Genomic DNA, 25,862 nt, shown 5'->3' with positions numbered 1-25,862 from the left:
GTACCTCTTATGATGGAAACTAAAAAGTCTATATATGATCATCATAAAGAAATGAGGAAAAATAGTAAAGTAATAGAAATAACATGTAACTACTCTATGCTCTATGATTCAAATATTCAGAGTCCAAATTGATTGGGTAAAGATCATGGGCAAAAGTAGAAGACCCAGTCCAAGGCCCATCATTTAACATACGCTGGGTCTGGCCCTCACTGATACTATGGTCTTGGTTCTGTTGATAATAATTCATCAATTCCTTGTCCTTCTCCTTATCACTGAAGTGACTTGGCTCTGAGACAAACTCATGAATAGGGAGTCGGCCTTCAATCATGCTCACCAAAGCAGACATGGGGGGCCTTAGTTGAGCACATGGGTTGGTGCACATGAGAGCCACATTAATTATGGCCATAACCTCTTCCCTGTTGAAATCTGATCCCAACCTTGGATCCATTAGATCCATCAAATTTCCTTTCTCTTTCAGAATAAGGGCCTAGAAATTATTAGAAGAAGAAACAAGGAAAAAACTATAAGCCTAACTGATCTGATTAAAAGGTTGTACAATGAAGGCCAAATGTTTTTTATCAATTAAGAAATTTTGAATTACCCAATCAAGAAGATAAATGCGTTCTTCCTTTGGGCTGAAACAAGTGTTAGACCTCCCACTGACAATTTCCAAGGTAACAACTCCAAAACTATAAACATCTGCTTTGTCTGTCAAGTAACCCCTCATTGCATACTCTGGTGCCATGTATCCACTGAAAAGTCAAGATTAGTAAATAACATACTATTACAGTTGAATGTGTGATAAACCCATGAAGCTAAGTAGTTATTACTTTTGTCATAGCAATGGTTCTCATTAAAACCCTAATATTTTCTAGGTATGACATTCAAATGTAGCTCAAATTAGTAATTTAGCCTGCTTTGATTTCTATAACTGAATGATCAAAAAATCTCAAGAAAACTTGACAACTTCTTGAATTAGTCCATAAAAAAAAGGTCTTCTAATCAAGTTAAGTGGGGATCCTTAATTTCTACAAAAATTATCCTATTTCTACCACATAGATGGAAGATGCATCTCATCCACCTACACCAGGTATGAAAGAACCATTTGGGATTGGCCATCTATTCACTCGCGAAATTGAGTATTGAAATACCAACAGGTGTGCTTTAATATAAAACTTATCTAAAATGCAAGGGTTATTTTCATCATGTGCCAAGGGGTTAAGACTTAACTTTGGCCTATTTATAAACTAACATGAAGAAACTCCAAAGGCCCTTTTGGTCTCCAAAGATAGAAGATTCTATTTCCTTTTCTCTTGCCTTTCTCACTAAGACATCATGAAAAGAACTCACAACATAAATAATGAAGACAAAACATGTAGCATTAAAACTCACAAAGTTCCAGCAATTCGAGTGCTTATGTGAGTGTTCTCTTCATCGTCAAGCTTGGCCAATCCAAAATCAGATATCTTTGGGTTAAGATTTTTGTCAAGAAGTATGTTAGTAGCCTTGATGTCCCTATGAACAATCTTCAATCTTGACTCTTCATGAAGATAAGCCAAACCTCTTGCAATTCCAACACAGATCTCGTGCCTAGTTGGCCAATCTAGTTTCAATTGGTATTCTTCCAGGCCTTTACATCATCAATTTTACAAAAGTCAAAGTTAACTATTGTATTTGAAATATAGTAGTGCTAGAAAGAAATGAAGTAGAAGAAGAACAAGAATGAAGTCAAGCAAACAATGTTGAACTTACCAAACAAAGCACGAGCAAGGCTATTATTTTCCATGTACTCATATACTAGCAATAACTGATTTCCTTCAATACAACATCCATAAAGCTTTACAAGGTGAGGGTGTTGTAGAGCAGAAATCATGCCTATCTCATTCACGAATTCACGATTTCCTTGCTTCGATTTGGAAGAAAGTTGTTTAACTGCTATTATAGTCCCATCTGATAAAAGTCCCTACATTTGAATAATAAACTAATAATGTACAGTTCCTTCTACTTAACATTTATAAGAAAGAAACATGTAGACTTTGATGAAAGTTGAGAGTGATACATTAAGATAGTGTCATCTTACGTACAATACCTTGTAAACAGACCCAAAACCGCCTTCTCCAATCTTGTTTGCCGCATCAAAGTTGTTTGTTGCAGCTTTAATTTGCCTTAGTGTAAAGGATCCAGTTTGTAGGTCCAAGCCTCTCAAATCTATTAAGGGAGCAAAGCTATATGTGAGATGTGTCTTAAATACAAAAAAAAAAAAATGCTCTTACCAAGGAATACAAAAGGAGCCAATTAACTTTCATGATCCATAATCACGATGTCTAGGATTATGTAAATAGAAAGTAATTAAGACATAACGAACTTGCATTTTTGAATTTTGAAATTTTTGTTAAGACTTAAATGTAGTATAAAAATTATAATATTTTATTTAAGGAGAAATTTATTTACAAATAATCAATTAGATTCCTAAAAATCACAATAATAATATTTAAATGGATTAATGAAATTTCAGTAGGATATAAAAAACTAAAGTTGATTAGTTTCTGCTAAGCTGCTATAGTCATTATTGATTGTTTTATAATAGAGGAGCATCTGCTACTTTTTTTTCTTCATTGTTTTTTTCTCATAAAGTACTAATTACCTTTTCAATAGATTTTTCTTAGACTTCAGAATTGGTTAGCTTGTACCTTTGTCCATTGTATTTTTGCATCCTAAATAGCCTTTTCCACCAAAGGATACCCAGAACCAGGAAGATAAAGGCTAACACTGAAACCACAATTCCAGCAACAACACCTGTTGATACCTTTCTACCTTCTGAAGGAATTGGGAAGTCTGCAAGAATAAACAATATCAAATTCTTGCATACCAAATTGTTGAAAGATGAATGTTTCATAAGTATCACCAATTTATTAAAAGTTGCATGATATTGTGAAATGCTAGGTTAACAAGAACATTATAATTGTATGACTTGTAAAGAAATATCCAAACCAGGAGCAAGAAGTCATCTTGTCTATATTGTTATTAGTAAGATCACCTTTCATTCATAACCAGTGTTCATTTCCTTACTTTTCTCTTTATTGCTCCCTTGATTGTTATGGAGACTTGAGAGGATAAAACAATAACATTGATATGGTGTTTGTGCAATAAATGCATATTAGAGTTACTTTTCCTTTTCCGAATTAAGAGCTCTGTGATGGCCAAACCCTTGTGGTGTTAGCATTTGCCTTATGACAATTCATTTGAGTTTATTGTTTGATTTAACCTTTAATTGTAGATTACAGAAATTGCCTATAGGATATGAAAAAAACATAATGATGAATAGTTACCATTTAAGTCAAATTAGTCAATAATTATAGCATACTATCAATTCATACAAATTGTCTCCTATCTCTACTCTAGATTAGATCAGTACTCAAACAAACTACTATTAGAAGAGGATTACTAGGCTCCACAGAGATAGCTGACACTAAGGGACCATAAACTCCTCTTTCAGGAATTGCAGTTGTTCCTTTTCCAGCCCAATAGAAGCGAATTTCCAAAGTTCCATCTGTTACATTAACTTGGTCGATTGTTTTAATGAATGGCTTGCCTGCTCCACCTGCTTTATCTACTATATTGAAATCTTTCAGTACCGATTGTCCCTGTAGCAAAACAATTATAGTTAAATCCATCATATATGATATACGTATATCTCTATACTATGATTAATTAACATCTACCTGAATATAAACATCAAATATACGCATTCCAAGGCTACTGTAATTTCTTTCATTTGTAAACATGATTTCTGCAAAGTGGAGTTTGACTTTGTAACTTCCTTTCCTCATACAATACCCATAATATGTGAGAGAGATTGGAGAAGTACGTAATGTCTTATATAACGTAGACTCTGGTGAGTTGTTCAACAGGCTATGTGTATTTGTTACTATAAAGTTATCTTTGTCATTACCATCTGTAAACTAACCAGTGTTGCTAAGTGCCCATACATCTTTACTCTGCGACGTCATTGCAGAAGATGTTGAAGGGTCAATATGATTTTGATCAGCTGCATATATATAGTTGCCTATAGTTTCTTCTCCTCCACCACAATTTATATGGAGTTTGTATCCATCTAGAACAAAAGCAATAACATTTTAGTGATCATATGACAATAGCCACACCAAAGGTCAATGGAAAAACAATATCTTAGCTTTGTATTTTATTGTTTAATGGACTTGGTCAGTTGTTGTATCTTGTTACTTTGTGACATCTTTGAATTGCTTTATATTGTTCATTCTATCAACTTTTGATAACAACATCTCTTAATGATGTCTTTTTCATCATCCTTATTAATGTAGAAAAAAGATAAAAACAACTACACTTTAAGGGGGCTTTTTACCATGTGAATTGCTTTTTGTGTTGCCTTGGCTCAAAAAATAAGTGAAAACCATTTGGTTTAAAAATAAATTGTTTTTCATAACAAAAATGCAGAAAACATGTTTCCCCAAGCATGTATATGCGTATGTTTTTTTTTTTTTTTTTTCAAAACTTTAACAAAAAACATGTTCTTGAATTCCAAGTTTCAAAATTATGTTTTCATCTAGTTATTTAATATCACATTCCATAAATCATAGAATTTCTTTGCTACAAAATTTGTTTTTGTTTTAAAAAACATTATTTGGATGGTTTAAAAAACATGTATTGTATTTTTTAAACAAAGCCAACTTGTGTTTGCCTTTGAAAATAAAAACAGTGTTCAAAACATGTTTTCTCTTTTATTCCTAATGTAGTGATTTCAAAAACAAATGAAAACAAAAACATTCTTTTTGTGGAGCACCCCCTTAATTCGGCCTTCCCACAAGGGTATGGTATATAGAAACATTGTTTTAGCAAATGTACCTTTAAAACAAAATTCTAGTCATAATCCATAAGATTATTACCATTCTAACATGCATAAAGGGTTAGAAAATGTAATACTAAATGCTCCCTACCTAAGAGATTTCCTGAAATGAAGCCAAATATATTGAATCATATGAACCAATTGATGAATTTCATTTCAAATATTTTTGAGATTTAAGAAAATTATTAAGTATTTCTATTTTTTAACATTTCTTACAAGAACAAAGTTTTTAGAACATCACATTTGATATTTCTTACACATTGTTTACACATCTAGGTTATGTTTGGTACTGATGGTGCAAAATTCGGTCACTCCTAGCTAGCACTCGCATGGCTCCCGAAAGGTACCTGAGATGATGAAGAAGAAGAAGAATCCCCGGGGGGTTTGCTCGGCGGAAACACTCTGACGATTAAGTTAGTATTCTGTGTAGGAAGCAAGGAGAGGATACAGGCTAAGAGTGAGATCGTGCAAGTAATCCAGACGATACCCATTTTCTGAGAATAGACTCCTTATACCAGAATTCCGTTGCATCAGGCCCACTGGCCTCTGACAGGGTAGGTACAACCGCCACTGTCAGCCTGCCACAGCCGTTACAAGCAGGGCTGAGGTGGCGCACGTGGGGCCGTCACTGCTGGGTTCGTACCTGTCAGGTGTACGACGCTCTCTAAAGGTGGCAGGCACGACGCTCTCGGGCAAGGGACATGGCGGTGGTCCTAGACCTTCTGGGTACGGTGGTCGGACAGGAGGCCTTCCTGTGGTATGCCAAACTACCCTTCCGGGTTGTCCCGTGAGCGGTGAGCTGTCTGTAGCAAGCTATGCCGAGCTGTCTGGCCCGAGGTGTCTTCACCTTGGGGTGTCTAGAGATGGGCCGGTGTGTTCCTGTTTGGGAGTGGCCCGAGGTCCATTGGGAGGAGCTCGGGTATCAAGAACGTTCAGGGTACCCCAAGCTCCGGGGCACCCCGAAGTGCCTTAGCCCCGGGGAGGAGGTGCAGGTAAGGCGGCTCCCGGCGAGTAGTTTATCCACCCAGTTACCGAGCTGAACTCAGTGGGACCTTCCCTCTGAGTTGCGGCTGCATCTGTTGCGTTGTCATGCTCAGTCACTACTTAAGCAAGGTCACGCCGATGTGTACCCGTGCTATGAGGTCGGGCCAAATCACCCTCCATCAATTGCCCCCCACTCCCTGCGTTGGCGGCGTTGACCCAGCGCGAGGAGGTTGTGACACGCCGGGTGGATTTGGCTTCGGTGCTCATGCCACGCCGTCGCACGCTCCGTCCAGCTGGACCGGTCCAGTGCCCGGTTCGATCAAAAGAGGCCCGAGTCACATTCAATTTACGTGTGAACCTCACGCGATTTGAACTTTGCGGACATCAAAAAAGCGCTAAACCGTTTTCGCCTCGAGGAGCCCGCAGCTATGGTTATAAATAGGGGGACCCTTGGCCATTTCTTCACCACAAAGCTTTCAGTGTTAGTGTTTGAGCTCGCGCCAGAGGTCTCTTAGCTCGGGCCTTTCAGTTTGTCCCGTCTTCCCAGTCCGGTCGCGTTCCTTTGGTGAGTTCTCCCGAGCTTCCTTTTCCCTTCCTGTTTGTTTATTTCCCTTCAGCTCGTTCTGTCGTCTAGCGTAGGTAGCCTGGCTGATGAGCCCGAGGTGGGTACCTCGGCTCAGGGTGGCTCTTCGGCTGCCCAGCCATCCGATGTACGGGTGGCTTCGGGTAACCTGGCATCCATCTCCAACCGAGGTCGGGTGCCAGACCAGTTCGGCCCTTCTACCATGACCTCGGAGAGGCTCCAGGACCTCATACAGAGGTTCCACCTTCCCGGGGAGTACTCATACAGTCTCCCTACCAGCAACTTCCCATGGGAGCACGGTCTTGATGAGATCGTGGTCTTCAGGGAGCAGTTAGTAGTCGGACTACGACTCCCTCTTCACCGCTTGATTGCCGAGGTGTTGGTGCACTTCAACATCACTTTGGACCAACTTCACCCGAATTCCATACGGAATATAGTTGGGACCATTTCTCTTTGATTTGACTGATCTCTTCCTATCGACCTAGACGTTCTTAGCACCATTTTGGCCATAAAGAAGAGTGCTTCGGGCACTCTCCCCATGCACAGACGGTCTTATTACCTGTCTCCCCGTTCGGGTTTCAAGCTCATGCATAGACTCCTGAGTAAAGTCCCGACCTGGAAGCGGAACTACTTCGTAGTTCGGAGCAGCACGGGGTGACCCTTCCCTACTAACTGGAGGGTGGCTATTCAAGACCCCGGTGTCAGCCTAGATGAGAAGACCAAGAAGGAGCTCCAATCGCTGGCTCAGCTCGGGTTAAATTATAAGGAGTTCACATCCAAGGAGAAGCTCATCCAGGCCGGCTTGAGCTCGGGTAGGTTTTGTTTTACTTCGGCTTTTTGTTTGTATGTTTACTTCGGTATTTTCTAACGCCGAGCTTCACTGCAAGTCCCATGGAGGCGGAGAAGATTGACACGCAGAGACTCTTCTGCCAGATCAAGAGAAAGAAGCGCGTAGCCAAGAAGGCGTGCGTCGAGTCTCCCTAGGCCTCTACCGAGACTCAACCTTCACAAGCCCCAGCTCCGAGGTACTCCACCCGTCATCGACCTAGAGGGAGACACGGTGCCTCAGGAGCCCGAAATGGTGATGGGGCCTTCTACAAAGTCCACCGAGCCCGCCGCCGGGAGTGCTACGGAGGTTGCTACTGAGGCTCATCCCTCAGAGGCTGCCACTGGGGCCCGTCCTGCTGACACTACCGCCAATGCTTCTGAGGAGTCCACCCGTGACGTGGATATGACTGCGTCTAGCTCGGAGGGTCAAGGGAGCCGAACTGTCTTGAACCCTCAGTGCGGCCTGGAGAAGAGCAAGCTGGTTGCATATCTGGAGGAAGTCTCCGAGTGAGCTGATTTCACTCCTGGTTAGCTCGGTGGCCGAGCTGCCACTCATACCATGGTGGTGAGTTTTTGAGTTTTTTTTTTTGGTTCCCCTTTTGCAAGTGGATTCTGCCATTCGTGTCTTCACCCTTCAATCAGATCGGCACCTAAGGCGGGCTCTAGAGGCTGAGAAGTCATCCCATGCAGCCCTACCGAGCGATTCTGCCATTCGTGTCTTCACCGCTTAGAAAGTGATGCCTCAGCTTAGAAGAACTTCATCGAGGTGCTTTTGGTGGAGAAGAGCGAGCTGGCCCGAGATAAGGATAGATTGAGGGCCGAAGTGAGCGGATACAAGGTCGGCCAAGAGGTCTTGAGGCTCGAGGTGGACACCCTCAAGGCAGAACAAGATGCTCTGAAGCTCGAGGTGCAGGGTCTTAAAGAAGCCAAGGGGAAGCTGGAGCACGAGGTGGAGGACCTCCAGGAGGACATTAAGGAGAAGACGGCGATCTTCGTAGATGCCCTCAAGGAGACCAAAGTTCAAGCCATCATCGATTATGTCAAATCCTCGAGGTTTGACGACATGATGATCGATGCCTACCTCAAGGGCTTCAAGCTCAGTTGGTGGTTGATCAGGCACCTTTACCCCGAGCTCGATACGAGTGCCATCACCACTTCGTGGATCACTGACGACATTGTGTGTCAGTCAAAAGATGAGCCGGACTCTGAGGATGAGGGTGCTAACGACGAAGCAGAGGATGCCGGCCCAGTTACTGCCCCCGAGGAGGTCCCTAACAAAGACAACGAGCTTCCAAGATAGCTCGGTCCCTGTTTTACAAACTTAGTCTTCTCTTTTTCTTTTTCTTGTAACAAGAATTTTGTAATAAAAAGTTCACTTTGTCAAACACTTGTGCAATTTTTTTCTTGCTTGCCGAAGTGGTTGCTTTGTTCTGAGCTGTTAGGCCATCAGGTTAATTACCCAAAGTGAGGGCTCCTTAATTGTCGTGACCCCAAACTGTGTTTGGATACTCAGTAGGGGCAGCCTTATGCACATCGAGGTGAGTGACATAGTAGGGTGCATACCTGACCTGTCTACACCTGGGTTAAGTTGACATCAGTTGTCTTGAGCGGGTTCAACTCGTTGCATGCCAGGGTGGGTCGTACGTCACAAGGTTCGTGCCCGGACTGCCTGCGTCTTAGGCATTGCAAGTACTTAGCTTATGTCGGCGAGGTGACTAGGACTTATGTGGTGCCGAGATCTTTCATTAGCTCGACGTTTTAGCCTTTAGGCTGGAGGAGCAGATTATGATCCGCTCTCTTAGAATCCTCTATGCCGAAGAGGCAACAGGGTTTTATAGCGCCGAGACCATGTCAGCTCGGCATTTTGGCCCTTAGGCTTCAGGAATGACCCGTAGTCCACTCAGTTATTTTGGCAGTTTACAAATAATATTGCCTTAGATTGACAATATTCCATGCTCGAGGTACTTGTTTCTCTTCAAGGGTCTCGAGCTCGTACGTTCCTTCTCCGAGTACCTGTTTCACTCGGTATGGTCCTTCCCAGTTAGACCCGAGCTTACCATCACCGGGCTCAGGTACCATAACTTTACGAAGGACCAGGTCACCGACGCAGAGGTTCCGCCTCTTGACACTGGCGTTATAGTACCGAGCTACTCTCTGCTGGTAAGCTGTGGTCCTGATGTACGTGAGGTCCCTTACTTCATCGAGTAGGTCAAGGTTGGTACATAGCTCATCTTCATTTGTCTGGTCACTGTATGCTTCTAGTCGCAGCGTAGGCACTTCGATCTCTGCAGGGATAACTGCTTATCTCCCATGGCGGTCTTCTCCATGGTCCGGTAGGCCCATAGAACACTGGGTAGTTCATTTGCCCACAATCCTTTAGCTTGGTCCAATCGTGCCTTCAGTCTGCGGATGATGGCTCTGTTTGTGACTTTTGCCTGGCCGTTTGCTTGAGGGTGTGCACCTGAAGTAAAATTCTGTCGGATTCCCATGTCTTGGCACCAGTCTTGGAACTTGATGTCCTCGAACTGCTTGCCATTGTCAGAAATCAATACTCGCGGTAGCCTGAAGCGGCACACGATGTTCTTCCAAAAGAAGTTTTGGACGTTCCAGGCTGTGATCGTTACAAGGGGTTCAGCCTCTACCCACTTGTTGAAGTAATCCACTGCTACTACTAAGAAATTCCTCCCACCCGTTGCGGGCGGGAATGGCCCGAGTAGATTGACGCCCCATTGTGCAAAAGGCCACGGGCTGGTGAGATACTTGAAGTCAGCAGCGGGTTGGTGGTGAATATTGACGTGCTTCTGGCATTTGTCACATTTTCTAACGAGCTCAATGGCATCTGCCTTCATTGTTGGCCAATAATACCCCTATCGAAGTGCCTTTTGGGCGAGGGCCCTGCCCCCCGTGTCCGCCGCACAGACCCTCATGAGTGTCGCGGTGTACGAGCTCGGCTTCGGTAGGTCACAAGCAACGCAGGTAGGGGAGCGTGTAGGATCTCTGGTACAGCCGTTCATCTATCATGACGTATTTGGCTGCCTGGCGCTGCACCCTTCTAGCTACATTGCGATCTGCAGGGAGGGTCTCGTGTAGCAGGAAGCTCGCGAGTGGCTCAATCTAGCTCGGCTCTGCTTGAACGATGGGAGCAACCTCCTCTGCCTCCCCGAAAATGCTAGGCCGAGGCAGGTCCTCTATGTACACGATTCTCATGGTAATGTCGCTGGTGCTGGCTAATCTGGACAAGGCGTCGGCCTCAGTGTTCTCCGACCTAGGGATTTGTCTGATGAAGTGTAACTGGAAGTTGAGCAGGGCATCTTTGACTTTGGCTAAGTAGGTAACCATGGTTGGCTCGCGAGCTTCGTACTCGCCAGTGACTTGGTTGACCACGAGCTGGGAGTCACTGCAGATAACGATGTACTTGGCTCTTACCTCTCTGGCTGAGGCTAGTCTAGCTATCAACGCCTCGTATTCCACTTCATTGTTGGATGCCACAAACACGAAGTGTAGCACGTACTCCAATTTCGTGCCACTTGGGTCGTGCAGGACTTTTCCGGCTCCGCTGCCCTGTTGGTTCGAGGAGCCATCTACGTGAAGGATCCAGGGCTCCTCATCCCAGTTTGCGCTTGGCCTAACCAGGAGAGGTGCTACACTAGCTACTACCTCACGGGACTCAGGCTCAACCGGCCTGGGAGCTCCAGGCTCACCCGAACTGGGGATCTCGGGCTTAACCGGCCTGGGAACTTCGGAGCTGAACATGCACTCGGCGATGAAATCTGCTAAGGCTTGGGCCTTGATAGTAGTTTGCGGCTTGTACTGGAGGTCATACTCGCTGAGCTCGATGGCCCACTTCATCAACCGATTGGAGACCTCGAGCTTGAGTGAGACTTGCCTCAAAGGTTTGTCCGTGAGCCTGGAAATACGGGCAGAGCTTCCGAGCTGCAATTACCAGTGCGTATGCTAACTTTTCTATCTACGGGTATCCCGTCTCTACTCCTTGTAAAACTTTACTAACATAATAGATGGGCTGATGGACCCGATCTACTTCCTTTATTAGTACCGAACAGACCACCTCGTCGCTCGCCGAGAGGTACAGTTCTAAAACATTGCCCTCCTCGGGTCGGGTTAAGATCGACATACTAGCGAGGTATTTCTTGAGCTCGTCAAATGCGAGCTGGCAGTCTTGGGTCCATTCGAACCCCTTGCTTTTAATTGCTTTAAAAAAGGCAGGCAGTGGTCCGCTGACTTGGACATAAAGCGGCTCAGGGCGGCTATGCGGCCATTCAGTCTTTGGACCTCCTTCAACTTCCGGGGCGGTCTCATATCTAAGATGGTCTTAATCTTATCCGGGTTGGCCTCAATGCAACGTTGGTTAACGTTGTATCTTAGGAATTTGCCCGAGGTAACACCCAAAACACACTTGTTTGGATTCAGTTTCATGTTAAATTATCTCAGGATTTGAAATACAGAATGCATGTCTTGTATTAATTCATGTGAGAACTGGGTTTTGGCGACCATGTCATCTATATAGCATTCTACTTTTCTGCCAATCAATGGCTTAAACAATTTATTTACAAGCCTTTGAAAGGTTGCCCCAGCATTTTTCAATCCGAAGGGCATAACCTTGTAACAATATGGCCCGAATTCCGTGATGAAGGCAGTCTTTTCCTCATCGGCCGGGTCCATCCTGATTTGGTTGTAGCCCGAATAGGCGTCTAAGAAGCTCAGCAACTCGTGCCCTGAGGTCGCGTCCACCAAGCGGTCGATTCTGGGGAGGGGGAAGTAGTCTTTTGGGCAGGCTCGGTTTAGGTCGGTGTAGTCGACACACATGCGCCACTTGTCGTTGGCCTTCCTCACCAGAACTGGGTTGGCTACCCAGCTTGGGTAATGGACTTCTCTTATGAAGTCGGCTGCGAGGAGCTTTGCGACCTCCTCGTCGACTGCTTTCCATCGCTCCGGTGCTAGGTTGCTTTCTTCTATCTAACGGGCCTAACTACAGGATCAGTATTGAGTTTGTGACTCATAAGGCTAGGGTCAATACCGGGCATCTCGGCCGCAGACCATGCAAAAATATCTAAATTTTGAAGTAAGAAACTTCCCAGTTCGGATTGTAGAGGTTCTTGGACGGAAGCACCGATCTGTAGCGTCCGAGCTGGGTCTGCTGCTGAAGTCGGGACTGCGACTGTTTCTTCCGTGGGTGCAGCTCGTTCTTTGCCTTGCTCCGTAGGCCGGTCCAGTTCGAGGTCATCAGCCACCTTGGTCTTTCCCTTCAAGGCGGCAGCATAGCACTTGCGGGACTCGAGCTGGTTGCCCTGCGCTACCCCCACACCGAAGTCTGTAAGGAACTTCATTGCCAAATAATAAGTGGATACCACCGCCCGTAGGACATGGGTGATTGGCTGACCTATTATGGTATTGTATGGGGAGGGGGTCGCGACTACCAGGAAGTCGTGGTTGAGTCTGACTGCGTAGGGCCATGTGTCGACTTCAACAGGTACTGTCACTTTCCCAAGGGGATTGACTTCTTCTCCACTGAAGCCCACCAGAGGGGTGTTCGCGGGCTTCAAGTCACTTCCCTGCAACTGAAGCTAGTCGAACGCGGATTTGAAGAGAATATCCGCCGAGCTGCCTGAGTCAACAAGTACGCGCCTGACTTCGAAGTCGTTGATCCTCAGCTTTATCACAAGCGCGTCATCGTGGGGGTAGTGGACCCCTCACGCATTGTCCTCCGTGAAGAAAATTGGTTCCTCAGTCTTCAGCCATTTTTTAGGATTCTGTTCTTCTCGGGCAACTTCACGAACTGAAGTCCGGACCGCTGATGAAGTACAACCTACGATGACCGAACCTCCCACTATCACATGGATGGTGCCCCGCACTGGCCTCTCTTCTGGAGGCTGCCTCTGTGACTGTTCGACCGGCCTGCTGCTGGACTCGGGAGCATCCTTACCATGCTCCCCTTGCCGACCTGCCCTATTATTATTATTATTACTTTGTACAAAGTTCCTTAAATATCTGTGATGGATGAGCTCCTCTATCACATCGCGGAGGTTTTCACAACTTTCGGTACTATGACCGTGATCTCTGTGAAAACTACAATACAAGTTTTATTTCTCTCATTGGGATTCCCCCTCAGGCGAGGTGGCCACTTCACATACGGGGTATCCTTGATCGCCATTAGAATCTCGGCCCGCTTTGCATTCAGCAGGGTGTAATCGGCTCGGTCCGCCGTAGGAGCTCAAAACGGCTGGGTTGGTTTTGCCCCCCAAGCTGAGTCCTTCTTTCGGCTGTCCCCTTGGGTGGAGGGTTCCCCTTCTCTCTTTCTTTTTTCGAGCGCCCCTCGCCCTTCTGGTTGACTTCCTCCTCTGTTGCTATGAACTTGTCCACGAGCTTGAGGAAGGCAGTAATGGTCTCCGGCTGGTCAAAACCCATATGCCACTTGAACTCCTTATGGGTCACACCCTTCTTGGCCGTGACGAGCCGTACCGCGGGGTCTAGATGCGGTATCTACATGCACGCGTCATTGAATCGCTTGATGTAGCTTTGGATGGATTCACCCTCTTTCTGAACTATTCCGAGGAGGCTTTCCTCAGTTCGCGGGCATCACTTGCTCGTGATGAAATGGGACGTGAAGGCTTTTGCAAACTATGCCCAGCTTCTTATCGACACGGGTGCAAGGTTCTGGTACCATGTGTGCGCCACTCCTCTGAAGGTGGTGGAGAAGGCCACGCACATGCAGGACTCACTGGCCCTTGCTAGGTGCATCTGTGACTAGAAAGCATCCACGTGATCATTCGGGTCGAACGACCCATCATATTTGTCAAGAGGGGGGAGTTTGAAGTCTCTAGGCATTGGAACTGCCAGGAGCTCGGGAGATAGGGGAGAGGGAACTGAAAGGAGGGGAACTTTAACTTCACCCAAGTTTACCTCTTCCCGGCCTTTGAGCTCGGGCAGGCTGTAGGACGTAGTTCGGCGAGCTCGGCGGTGGCGTCTTTGTCTCTTGGTTGGCTCCGCGTTGGTGTTGCTCGCCTCCGTACTGTCGGGGATCGCCTGCGCAGGAAGCGGCTCTAGTTGCTAGTGATGGCTGCGGACATAAGGGTTCTGCTTAGAGTCCATGGCCAAGGCCTCGAACCGGTTCTCCAGGAGCGGGTCTTCAAATTGCGACTGCTGGAGTGTTGTAGACCTGGCGAGCTGAGGTCTGCCCGACCTGGCCGTCCGCGGCGAGACCGAGGTGGCCGGCCTTTCTTGTCTGCCGCGGGAGGAGGCCTGGCTCTTAGGGAGGTTTTGGGAGGCTTCTCCTTGGTGAGAAGGATGTTCGTCCTGGTGGCGAGGACTACCTCGCTGTGAAGCCGGGTGCCGCGGAGGGAGTTGCGGCTGCTGGAGCTGAGATTGAGGCAGTTGAGGGAATTGCTGCTAGTAGTGGAACTAGGAGACGTGGTGCAGCACTTGGTGCTGGTAAAGTTGGTATTGCTCGAGCTGCTGCACCTGTGCTTGCATGGTTCGCGTGCACTGCATTAGGTCGTCAAGTTGGTTCTGACTGGCCGTCGGGGGGACGACAGTCAGTTCTGCAAAGGTCGTTTCAACAGGGAAAGGAATGGGAACACCCACAGGCGTTGTTGCTCATGGCACGTTCAGGCTGGGGACCCCGTCCACCGAGAGAGGAATGGTGAACTACCTAATGCAGACAGTGGGAACCTGGGGTTGTTCCCTGGCGTTATCCATCTCCATGTTGCATCCGATATTGCTCAAAGAAGCCATGAGTGATGAGTCTTTTAGAGAATAAAGAACTGAGATGGTTTAGAGGAAGGCTTTTAGAAGTGTTCCCACAGAAGGCGCCAAATGATGGTGCGCAATTCGGTCACTCCTAGCTGGCACTAGCGTGGCTCCCGAAAGGTACATGAGATGAGGAAGAAGAAGAAGAATCCCCGAAGGGTTTGCCCGGTGGGGACACTCCGACGATTAAGTTAGTATTCTGTGTAGGAAGCAAGGAGAGGATACAGGCTAAGAGTGAGATCGCGCAAGTAATCCAGACGATACCCGTTTTCTGAGAATAGGCTCCTTATACCAGAATTCCGTTGCATCAGTCCCACTGGCCTCTGACAGGGTAGGTACAACCGCCATTGTCAGCTTGCCACAGCCGTTACAGGCAGGGCTGAGGTGGCGAACACAGGGCCGTCACTGCTGAGTTCATACCTGTCAGGTGTACGACGCTCTCTAAAGGTGGCAGGCACGACGCTCTCGGGCAAGGGACATGGCGGTGGTCCTAGACCTGCCGGGTATGGTGGTCGGGCAGGAGGCCTTCCTGTGGTATGCCAAACTACCCTTCCGCGAGTTACCTTGTGCCGGATTGTCCCATGAGCGGCGAGCTGTCTGTAGCAAGCTATGCCGAGTTGTCTGGCCCGAGGTGTCTTCACCTTGGGGTGTCTAGAGATGGGCCGGTGTGTTCCTGTTTGGGAGTTGCCCGAGGTCCATTGGGAGGAGCTCGGGTATCAAGAAAGTTCAGGGTACCCCGAGCTCCGGGGCACCCCAAAGTGCCTTAGCCCCGGGGAGGAGGTGCAGGTAAGGCGGCTCCCGACGAGTAGTTTATCCGCCCAGTTGCCGAGCTGAACTCGGTGGGACCTTCCCTCCGAGTTGCGACTGCATCTGTTGCATTATCACGCTAAGTCACTGCTTGAACAAGGTCATGTCCACGTGTACCCGTGCTATGGGGTCGGGCCAAATCACCCTCCATCAGGCACTATTGTTGTTTTTACATGAAACCTTTTGGGTTGATCAATAGAAATTGGTGAGAGATATGTATTCTCACATAAATATATATAAGAGTCACTTTAGCTAGAATGATTAGTCTTCACAGAGCAAGAAATGTCAATTTAATGATTCTATAAATAGGCCTTTTGTTTCAACTATAAACAATAGTTATATGCCATCTTGTTTTGAATTGTTGATCAAACAAAAACATTTCAGGTAGAAGGTAGGGAGGTTTTACTAAAATCACATAACAAATTTGTGAGCCAATAAATGCAAGCATCAATACTTTTTTTAATTTCAATAACATATACTTGCTTTGTTTACAGGGAAGTTCCTGCTGGCATAGAACAGCTGCGCGTCTATATCATCATGAGGTTAAAAACAACTCAGTGTCATGATATTCTACATGAATTCTTTTTAGCTAATAAAAAGCTAAGCTACATGAAATAGACAATCCACAAGTATTTCTTTACTATTTCTAAAACCCATGATTTAATTCTCTAGTAAATAAAAGCTTAAACTTACGAATTTTTTCCCAAAAAGTAGCTCCGAAACAAATTCCTCCTAAGGAAATAGTAGAAAAAAAGCTAAACTTAGCAACAAAATAATAACCACATCAAGCTAGAAATTGATGTAACTAAATTACACACAAAAGTTCTCTTACTTTTTCTGTGAGCAATAACCACATTGCCCTTGACTATTTGTTGTAAAATTGTTGAAAGAGAGATCGCTGTATTTTAAAGTGGAAAAGAACAAACATTTTTTATGAGGTAAACACTACAAAAAATGGTGTTATGTAAGTTATTAATAACTTGTAATTCAATTTTATTTCAATTATATTTTTTTACATGCAACAAGTATATATGATACTATTACTATCAAGAAATTGGGAAGAGAACCTTACATGTTAGCATCTCCTTTATCCAGCATCCAGGAAGGAACAAGACCACTTAGCAGGTTTCCAGTTAGAAATCTAGACATAAGCCAAACTAATGAGATTATGTGGTTTGCGCCTTGCACCAGCAGTACCTTAGCATCATGATTCATGGGAGAGGCAGGCGATAATCTTCTAGAAGAAAGTTAAACCCACAAAATGAGATTACTTACATGTAATCCACTTGTTTTAATAAGCTTGTAAAGTTCTTCCGAATTTCCCCAGTCAACTTGTTAAAGCTAAGGTCTCTGCAAACAACAATGAATTTGAGTATAATGAAGGAAATGATTTAGTCCAAAATGAAAATTTTCCTGAAACAACCTAATGTTTAAAGGTTTTCATCACTCAACAATTGTTATTACTAAAAATATTGTTATATTTCTTAGTTATACTATATAATATAATCTTAAGGGGCTGTTCTGTTTTTTTTTTTTTTGGATTTTGAGAGGGGAAAAGTTTGGTCAATGGGATTTTGGTTACCATTGACCAAGAACCTTATGTTCTTTTATCGGATTTATGTGGGGACCAAGGAAAGTTTATTTTCCTGGGTATCACTTATCTGGGTAAGTGATAACCATCTCCTAGGTGGGTAAATAACTTTCCCACTTAGGGGGAAAGTTGTCAACACTTAAATGGGATAAAAATGCCTCTTTTAATAATGAATTTTTATGGCTAAAATGGTCATTGCTTTATTTACATGAAAAACAAAAGAACATGGGTAATTGCACTTACCCAAGTAACTGCATTTATTTGGAAATAACTTACTAAAAAGCGAATATGGCCTAAATGTATGTATTGTATAATGCGGTCAGATACTTGCCTTATGGGTTCTGATAAGGCCATAAAAGTTAAATTCAAATGCCATATTTAATATTTATTATGCATGTACTTTTACATTAATAATAAAAAAAGCCTTAGGTATGTCCATTTTTTGGATTTTTAAAGGGGCGGGGGAAAATTGGTCAATGGAATTGTGTCCCATTGACCAAGAAACCCATGTTCATTTTTTAAATTTATGTGGAGACTAAGGAAAATTTATTTTCCTAGGTAGAATAAGTGATACCCATCTCCCAGGGGGATAAATAACTTTTCCACATGGAAAAAGTTGCTAATACTTTGATAGGACAAAAATGCCCCTTTTAATAATGGATTTTTATGGCTAAAACAAACATTGTCATTGATGTAACCGTTTCTGGTCACGTACCAATTTTTTTGTGATGTATCAATTTTTTTGGCTAAGTACCTCGTCATTTGACCTGCTCCCAAGAGATGATGGTGGAGCTCCCTAATGGTGAAGTGCCTGGTGGTGAGCTACTTGGTGATGAGCTCCTTGGTGGTGAGCTACCTGGTGACGAGCTCCTTGGTGGTGAGCTACCTGGTGACTCGTCATTTGACCTGCTCCTAGGCGGCCTGTAGGCTCCCTGGTGTATCGCAACCCGACTATCCTCTGCATGAGGTGATCTCCTCTCCTTTGTAGGCGGTGGGAGCTGAGAGACCTGCGAGAACTCCATCTTTTCCTCCTCTTTGTAGGCGGCAGGAACTAAGGAACCTGCTAGAACTGAATCAGAGGACCCGGGGGTATTTACCCGGCGGGGACTCTCCGATGCCTAAGTTAGCATTCTGATTGCAGAGAGCTTGGAGAGAAATGAGAGAGCTAGAGAGCAGGGATTACCTCCATTTTTCCATTCTCTCCCCCTTTTGTCTTTGGGGGTCGGAGTCCTTATATAGCGGTGTCCATTCAAATCAGGCATAACCGCCTCTATCAAGTCAGGCATAACCGCCTTTGTCTCTCTACTGCAGTCGTTACTGCCAGAGCTGAGGTGGCGGGTGCAGGCAGCTGTTGCAGGGTACGGCTCTGCCAGGCAAGGGACAGCTCTCAGGGCTGGTAGGCACGATGCCGCCTGGCGAGAGACGTGGGTGCAGGTCTCCGGATCTGTCAGGTACGGTTGTCAGGCAGGAGATCTTCCTGCGATACGCCGAGCTGCCCCTAAGTGGCGAGCTACCTATGCCGAGCTGCCCCTAAGTGGCGAGCTCTTCGTAAGACGCCAGGCTTCTTGTAAGTGCCGAACTGCCCCTAAGTGGCGAGCTACCTATGCCGAGCTGCCCCTAAGTGGCGAGCTCTTCGTAAGACGCCAGGCTGCTTGTAAGTGCCGAGCTGCCCCTAAGTGGCGAGCTACCTAGTTGTCAAGATGCTGCACTTAGTTGGCATGAGGTTCACTAGAGGGCCAAATCCGCCCTCATTAGTCATCTTTACATGGGAAATAAAAGAACATGGGTAAGTAATTTACCAAAAAGAAAACGGGTCTTGGGGTAAACTACAAAGACCCCCTTATTATGATGTGGATAAGTGACAGTTATCTTCCTCAACTTTTATTTGTGACAAGGACCCTCCTGAACTTTCACTTTACAACAAATATCCCCTCCATTAGAGTTCCACCAGTTAACTTTGAAAAAAGATTCTCATTCGTGTGTTTAAAATTTATAAATTCCCAAACTACATTTTTCTCATTTATTTGAACAATTTATGATCCGATCAGTTTTCTAAATATAATATTAAAGCCCTCTTAGTTGCCCTAATAGATCCTTGCAAATTTCTAGGTATATTCAATTTTTAGATTAAATGGCAGAGATTTCTTTCTAATATATATGAATTCAAGGTTTTGTTTGTGCTTTCTTGATTTATTGGAGGAAAGAGTGGGTAATTTTTATATTTTAAGATGAAGAGAGACATTCATGACAGTGAAATGAGACTTCCAATGGTTTCACTTCCCTAAGAAATCCCCATCACCTGAACTCCCAATCTATTTCTATTTCTATCTCCATTGTATTATTCCAAATTAATTTCCAACTGTTGCTCTCATGGCTTTATTCTTCTTTACGGTTTAACTTTTCTTAACATTGAGATCTGAATTTGATAACTGTTTTATTAGCGGATCAATCATTTTATTCCACACAAGTCATAATAAATATGCAGAATGAGTGGTTGTGGCCATGAGAGAGATAGAGAGAGAGATACAAGGTTTTCATCTGTGTCATTTGACCAAGATACTCAGGTAAAGTTCCATTGATGTTGCAACTCCTTAACATCCTACAGTGAGAAATCAGATTAATGTCAATTCAAACCACCAAATATGATAAATACAGACTTACTTCTATAAATTTTGAGAGATGTATGAATACATATGACCATTCAAATCAACTCAGAAATATTTCATGCTTCTCATGTTACTCAATAATGGAAAAGGTGCTTCTGGTCCATTTATATCACTGATCCTTCTGTATATGAAAGTTCCACCATGAGTGAACCACAGGAAAATTGTTTCAATTACTAGAAAACTACCATAAGATCGTGTATGAATGAAAGAAAAGCCTTAGCTTTTTACTCACAGGTCAGTTAATTTTTCCAAAGGAGAAATCTCCGATGGAAGAGGTCCTTCAAAACCACTTGCCTGCATATTTCTGCCATTAAAGTGAAACAATAAGCCAGACATTAAGAACCCTCTAGATTTCTATTTCTGAAAGGCACTCGAAATTCAAAATCAATATCTCTCACAGTCTTGTAAGGTTTTTCCAATTCTGTACAAGACTGGGTATCCTTCCAGTAAACTTGTTATCGCTTATCCGACTGCATTGACTGAGGCTTTGTTAATAATAAAAACAAGAATAATATCTAACAGAAAGGAAATTACAGATTTAAACAACATAACAGAGAAACCCCATTCCACAGAAACTTACAAGTCCATCAAGCTGACCAGCTTAGAGAGGCTCTCCGGAAACGGCCCCGTGAAATTATTTGAGGAAAGTACTCTTTAAAACACATGTATATATATATATATATAGAGAGAGAGAGAGAGAGAGAGAGAGAGTCAAATAATTAAAAGCGTTTTGATATGGTAAAATCCTTTACACATACAGAAATGGGAGAAAATCATAGAAGTTTAAAACTCAATACAGAAGACATTATCAAAAAGGCCTTGCAGTTTCCGTAGGTTGATCAGTTTTCCAAGCTCATTAGGAATATTGCCAGAGAGATTATTGACTTCGAGGGTCCTGAAAATTAATTTCTACTTTAATGGATTGATACTTTTAAAAATTCAAAAAATTGAAGTCCAAAGAGCAAAAATCCAGAACTTACAGGTCAACAAGAGTGGTGATGTTTCCAAATTCCTTCGGGATTGGACCCGTCAAACGGTTCGCCATCAAAGAACTGCATATAACAATTCTAAGGGATTTTTCAGACCAGAAAAATAGCAACTTCAGATGGGGCTAAAAATGGACTACTTTCTACTTACATGTTCGTCAATTTCATTGCACCCCATTCTGGAGGTATTGTACTGCTTAGGTAGTTGCGGCTGAGATCACTGTACGTACAAATACGTTTGCAGTTACGTTAATTAAGTATGCTATAAGTACATCGTGTGGAAAAAAATTAGGGAAAATTCCCAACCAGTAACCACTAATTTGGGTCTAGCACCACTTTGGTCTCCGAACTTTAAAATGTAAAAATTTAGTATTCGAACTTTTAAAACGTATCAATCCAGTACCTGCTGTTAATCATCCCGTTAACCAGTCGTTAAGTGGCATTTGAAAAGATAGAAGTGCCCTTTGATTATCATTTAATTCTCTTTATCAACCATCCAAATTCTATTCAAGAATTTGAGACTTAAATTTTTGCCAATGTTTGGATGATTAATAAAAAGAATTAGATGACACTCGTCTTTTTAAATGCCACTTAACAGCTGGTTAACGTGCTGATTAACGACATGTACTAGATTGGCACGTTTTGAAAGTTCAAGTACTTAACAATCGGGTTTTAAAGTTCGGAAACCAAAATAGCAATAGGCCCAAAGTACAGGGCACTAATTCGGAATTTTCTCAAAAAATTAAGGCTAAACAAAAAGATGAAAAAGGATATCTGATAAAGCTCTTACATTATTTTTAGGTGGGGAAGCCGAGCCAACTCTGACGGGAGAGCTCCTTGTAGACCCTCAGATTTGATGTATCTGCATTAATTCCATAAGTGCTTTGATTTAGACTTTCTACGGCTCTCATCTTTCACACACCATAGAGTCAAATACACCGATAGAGGTAGAGTAGGGGTGTCAATGGACTGATTTTGGGTTAGACTCCGTCTAAATTGAAATTTATTGGACGGAATGAACGGACCAATATGACATATTGAATTTGGACAAATTGGATGGGCCAATATGACATATTGGATTGGACCTGATCCATCCATAATAAATTTATATTGGATTGGGCCAATATCTGATCCATTAATAGAAGATAAGAACATAGGTGTCAATGGACCAGGTTTGAGTTGAAACCAATCTAAGTTAACAGGAATTTGAGCAGATTGGACAGTCTCTGGACCAGTCCAAAATATTCATTGGACTGGATTGAACCAAGTTTATTTGTAATGGATTCACATTGGACTGGACCGGATTGGATCAAATCCAGTCCAATTGACACCCTTAAGGTAGAGGCAGTGGCGAAGGCCGTGGAGCCACAAATTTGAGATAAGGAGTAGAAGAAATAGGGTTTGGCGAAAATGGCCTGAGAAGGTTTGGATTTATTAAAGATATTTTGAAGGAGCGTTAGAGAGTGATTCTTTGCATTTTAGTTCAAGTTTTGCAGGGGCCAATAACCCACTTTATTACGTTTATGCCCTGTGAAACCAAACTGACCAGAACCGGGACCGGTTCTTTTATTTTATTTAACATTTTTACAGTCTAGGCATGTTTTTAGAAGAGGTAAAAAATTAAAGATAAAAAAGTAGCACAAGGCGGGGCTAGTTCACCAGAGAAGAGGCCCAAAAGACAGCAACAGAAGAAGAGCTATAAAAACTGGGCTCAGTGCATGACGAGAACCTAAGAACAAACCCCGAACTAGAAGCATCAACCCAAAACGGAAAACAAAAGAAACCTGAAACAATAAACAGCACCCATCAAAAGGCTTTGTCAGTTCACAACTGGACCTGAACTAGAAAAACAGGGGTTGGGTCTCATACCTAGCCACCCCCGAATTTGAGGATGACCCTACACAACCCAACATACAACCCAACCTGTGAAAATCATGTTGGGTCACGGGTCAAACCACTAACCCAAATGCTGGGCCGGACCACCGGTTTTGGTTTTTGATTGGTTTGGTTTTTTGGTTTTTTATATTTATAATTTATATTATAATATAAAAAATAAACGATATATAATATATTATAAATATTTTAAAAATATAAACAAATTATTATAAATATAATATATGTATAATGAATATATATTTATATATAATATAGAGAAAATATGTGACATATATTAAAAATATATAAAATATACATATAAATATATATGCCGGTCAGTTCGATTAACTGCTAGTTTTTTGTAGGTTAACCAAAAATCAAACCGGTCCTTCAGTTTTTCAAAAATACCAAACCGAAATTGAATTGATCGGTTCAATTAACTGCATTTTGCGGTTCAATTTGATTTGATTTTTTGGTCTTTCATGGACACCCTTGGGCATCACAAGAAAAAGTTTTATTCTATGTGCCTCTCTCAAGTCCGGATCATATTCCAGCAAAAAACCCTTCCAACTTGATCTGCATTCACATGTCTTGTATATGATGGGTTAAAATGTATGGATACAGATGATGTTGGAATGTATTGGAACGGTTTTTTTTTGTGGTAGGAGGAGATCCCAACTCCTTTAAAAAGTGTAGGAAACCATTCCATTCGCATAGTCCCTTGCAGCCTTGCATTGAAAATATCTCCCCATGTAAAATGATATACAAATAGGGAGATATTTCCAATGTAAAACTGCAAGGGACTGGGTGAATGGTGAACACGATGTTGTGAGCACTGAAACCAATTTCCCCTGGACCACATTGGCTGAACCCAGGCCAAGCAAGTCCTAGGCCCAAACAGCTCAGCCTGGCAAATATTACATTCAGGGGGTTGTATCAGGTCAAACCATGGTTCAGAGGGTAGTCGTGACTTAAACCAATTCCTCTAAACCAGTTTTGAGAAAAAATAAAAATATATAAAAAAAAAGCACCAATACAAACCGACGTATTGGCCTGTGCTGATACTTTGAACCTTGATAGAAAGTAATAATTGAAGTTATATTTTCAACCCTTATAATTAAAGATTGATTAAATGCACAAATATGACCATTATAGTAGCTATTAAAGCTAACATTAAAACTATAGTAAAATGACTCGATCTAAATATGGTTTTAACACAGGGGCCCTTATAATTCCCATGTCGTATACATAGGATAAATCTTAATTAAGAGAAAATAAAATTAGAAATATGGTACAATATCAATGACTTTTAACCATTTCATGTATGCATTATTTACAAATAGGGCCATTTACTAAAACACCCCCTATACTTTCATAGATTTTCTAAAACCTACCCTATAGTTTGTGTTTTACTATAACATCCCTTATAGTTTGCAAAAAATCTACTTAATCAACCTTCTATTAGATGACAGTAAAAAATGACAATTTTGACCTTAACCCTAATGCCCATTTGAATAAATTTAATAAAAAAAAATAAAAATAAAAATGTCATTTTTCCCTTAATAAGACATGAGTAACCACTCTATTTAGCTCTAGTTTGTCAATTTCGTTTTCTATACGAAGAAGTGTTAGGGGTGTTACTATTTTTAGGTGGAAAAAGAAACACATTTTAGTGAAAAGGTCGAAAGTAAATAGGTTGCAAACTATAGGGGTGTTTATTGTATTAATAAAATGAAAACTATAGGATATGTTAAGTAAATCAGTGAAACTATGAAACTATAGGAGTGTTCTAGTAAATGGCCCTTTCAGATATTTTTAGTGTTCTAATAGTTCTAATAGATACTTTTTACTCCAAAATATCTGCTACCAACTTCATTCTCTCCTTCCTTGAGTTTCATATCGTTTCCTTTCCTTCTACTTATGACCCTTGCAATTTATTTATTCCTTTTGTATCCTCTTTCTCCTATCATGGCTCAACCGGAACCCTACTCAAAGTTACTCCAACCCAAACCTAACCTAACAGATGAAAATGTAATAAGGTTACCAAGAAGGGGGTTATATATACAATTTTCTTAGTGCCACTATGTCTCTATGCCAAGGTGGATTACCATTTAACCAAACCCACTGACATCCTTGGGCCGGACAATTAATTATTCAGCCTGGTTTTGATGATTGATTCAATATCAAAATTCATTCCATCCCCTACTATCAGACGATTCGTAATAATTTAATACCATAGGTTCGTGAGGCAACAAAATTCGCTGCCCTGGCCTTACGATCCGGTCATCATTCACTTTGCCCTCTCCCAGTCTCCCTTCCGTAAAAAGAAGTTATAAAAGGAATATTTATTTATTATTTGTTTTTAGACATTAATTAATTTAAAAAATAGGAGTTTAGATGATTAGATTGCAACTTTAGAACACTTAACAGTAGAGCAATAAGCATTGAGGAAAAAAAAGAAAGAAAAACAGAAATATCCAGTGAGAAGGGCAGTACGTAATAATCACGCCGACTGGGATTAAAAAATGAAAAAAGGAAAGAAAGAAGTGCGATAAAGGTCGAGCATGTTGGGTGGTTGGGGGCCCAGGCCCAGGGTCAGGATCCTGGATCATCCCACGCAAAAAGTGAAAGAAGTCCCAAGGCCCCAACTCCCCAAGTGCCCCCCACATATATAAAAGTGGGGAAATTCAGAATGTGGACTCGTGTCGGTCATTGGCAGGTTGGAATCCATTTATGGTAATCTGGGTAAGCCGAAGATCAACTGCGTGCGTCGGTGATCGGTAGGCCGGTACCCACGCAGCAGCAAAACATTAGACATTAAACGCAGCCGACCGCACGCTTAAACAACTTACATCATCCCCCCGACTCTGTGTCTCTGTCCTCTGGTATATGTCAT

General features: G+C 42.9%; 1 protein-coding gene across 1 annotated transcript; it reads right to left on the bottom strand.

Moving 5' to 3' along the window:
• Nucleotides 1–94: 94 nt before the first annotated feature.
• LOC148866952 (putative leucine-rich repeat receptor-like serine/threonine-protein kinase At3g14840) lies at nucleotides 95–25,862 on the bottom strand. Its single transcript, XM_088976444.1, is given in 23 exon segments — nucleotides 95–487; nucleotides 602–752; nucleotides 1,393–1,630; nucleotides 1,753–1,963; nucleotides 2,090–2,208; nucleotides 2,691–2,730; nucleotides 2,732–2,835; nucleotides 3,446–3,644; nucleotides 3,723–4,114; nucleotides 16,341–16,375; nucleotides 16,681–16,746; nucleotides 16,921–16,989; nucleotides 17,124–17,198; nucleotides 19,967–20,038; nucleotides 20,155–20,226; nucleotides 20,338–20,409; nucleotides 20,504–20,575; nucleotides 20,686–20,757; nucleotides 20,929–21,000; nucleotides 21,086–21,157; nucleotides 21,243–21,311; nucleotides 21,882–21,953; nucleotides 25,819–25,862. Coding segments are annotated over 23 exon segments (2,781 nt in total).

Source organism: Nelumbo lutea, chromosome 3, assembly GCF_056320005.1.
Source record: "Nelumbo lutea isolate HS-2025 chromosome 3, American lotus-T2T, whole genome shotgun sequence".
NCBI classification, from domain to species: Eukaryota; Viridiplantae; Streptophyta; class Magnoliopsida; order Proteales; family Nelumbonaceae; genus Nelumbo; species Nelumbo lutea.
The sequence above is the reverse complement of the archived record's forward strand: the minus strand, read 5'-3'. Positions and strand labels throughout refer to the sequence as shown.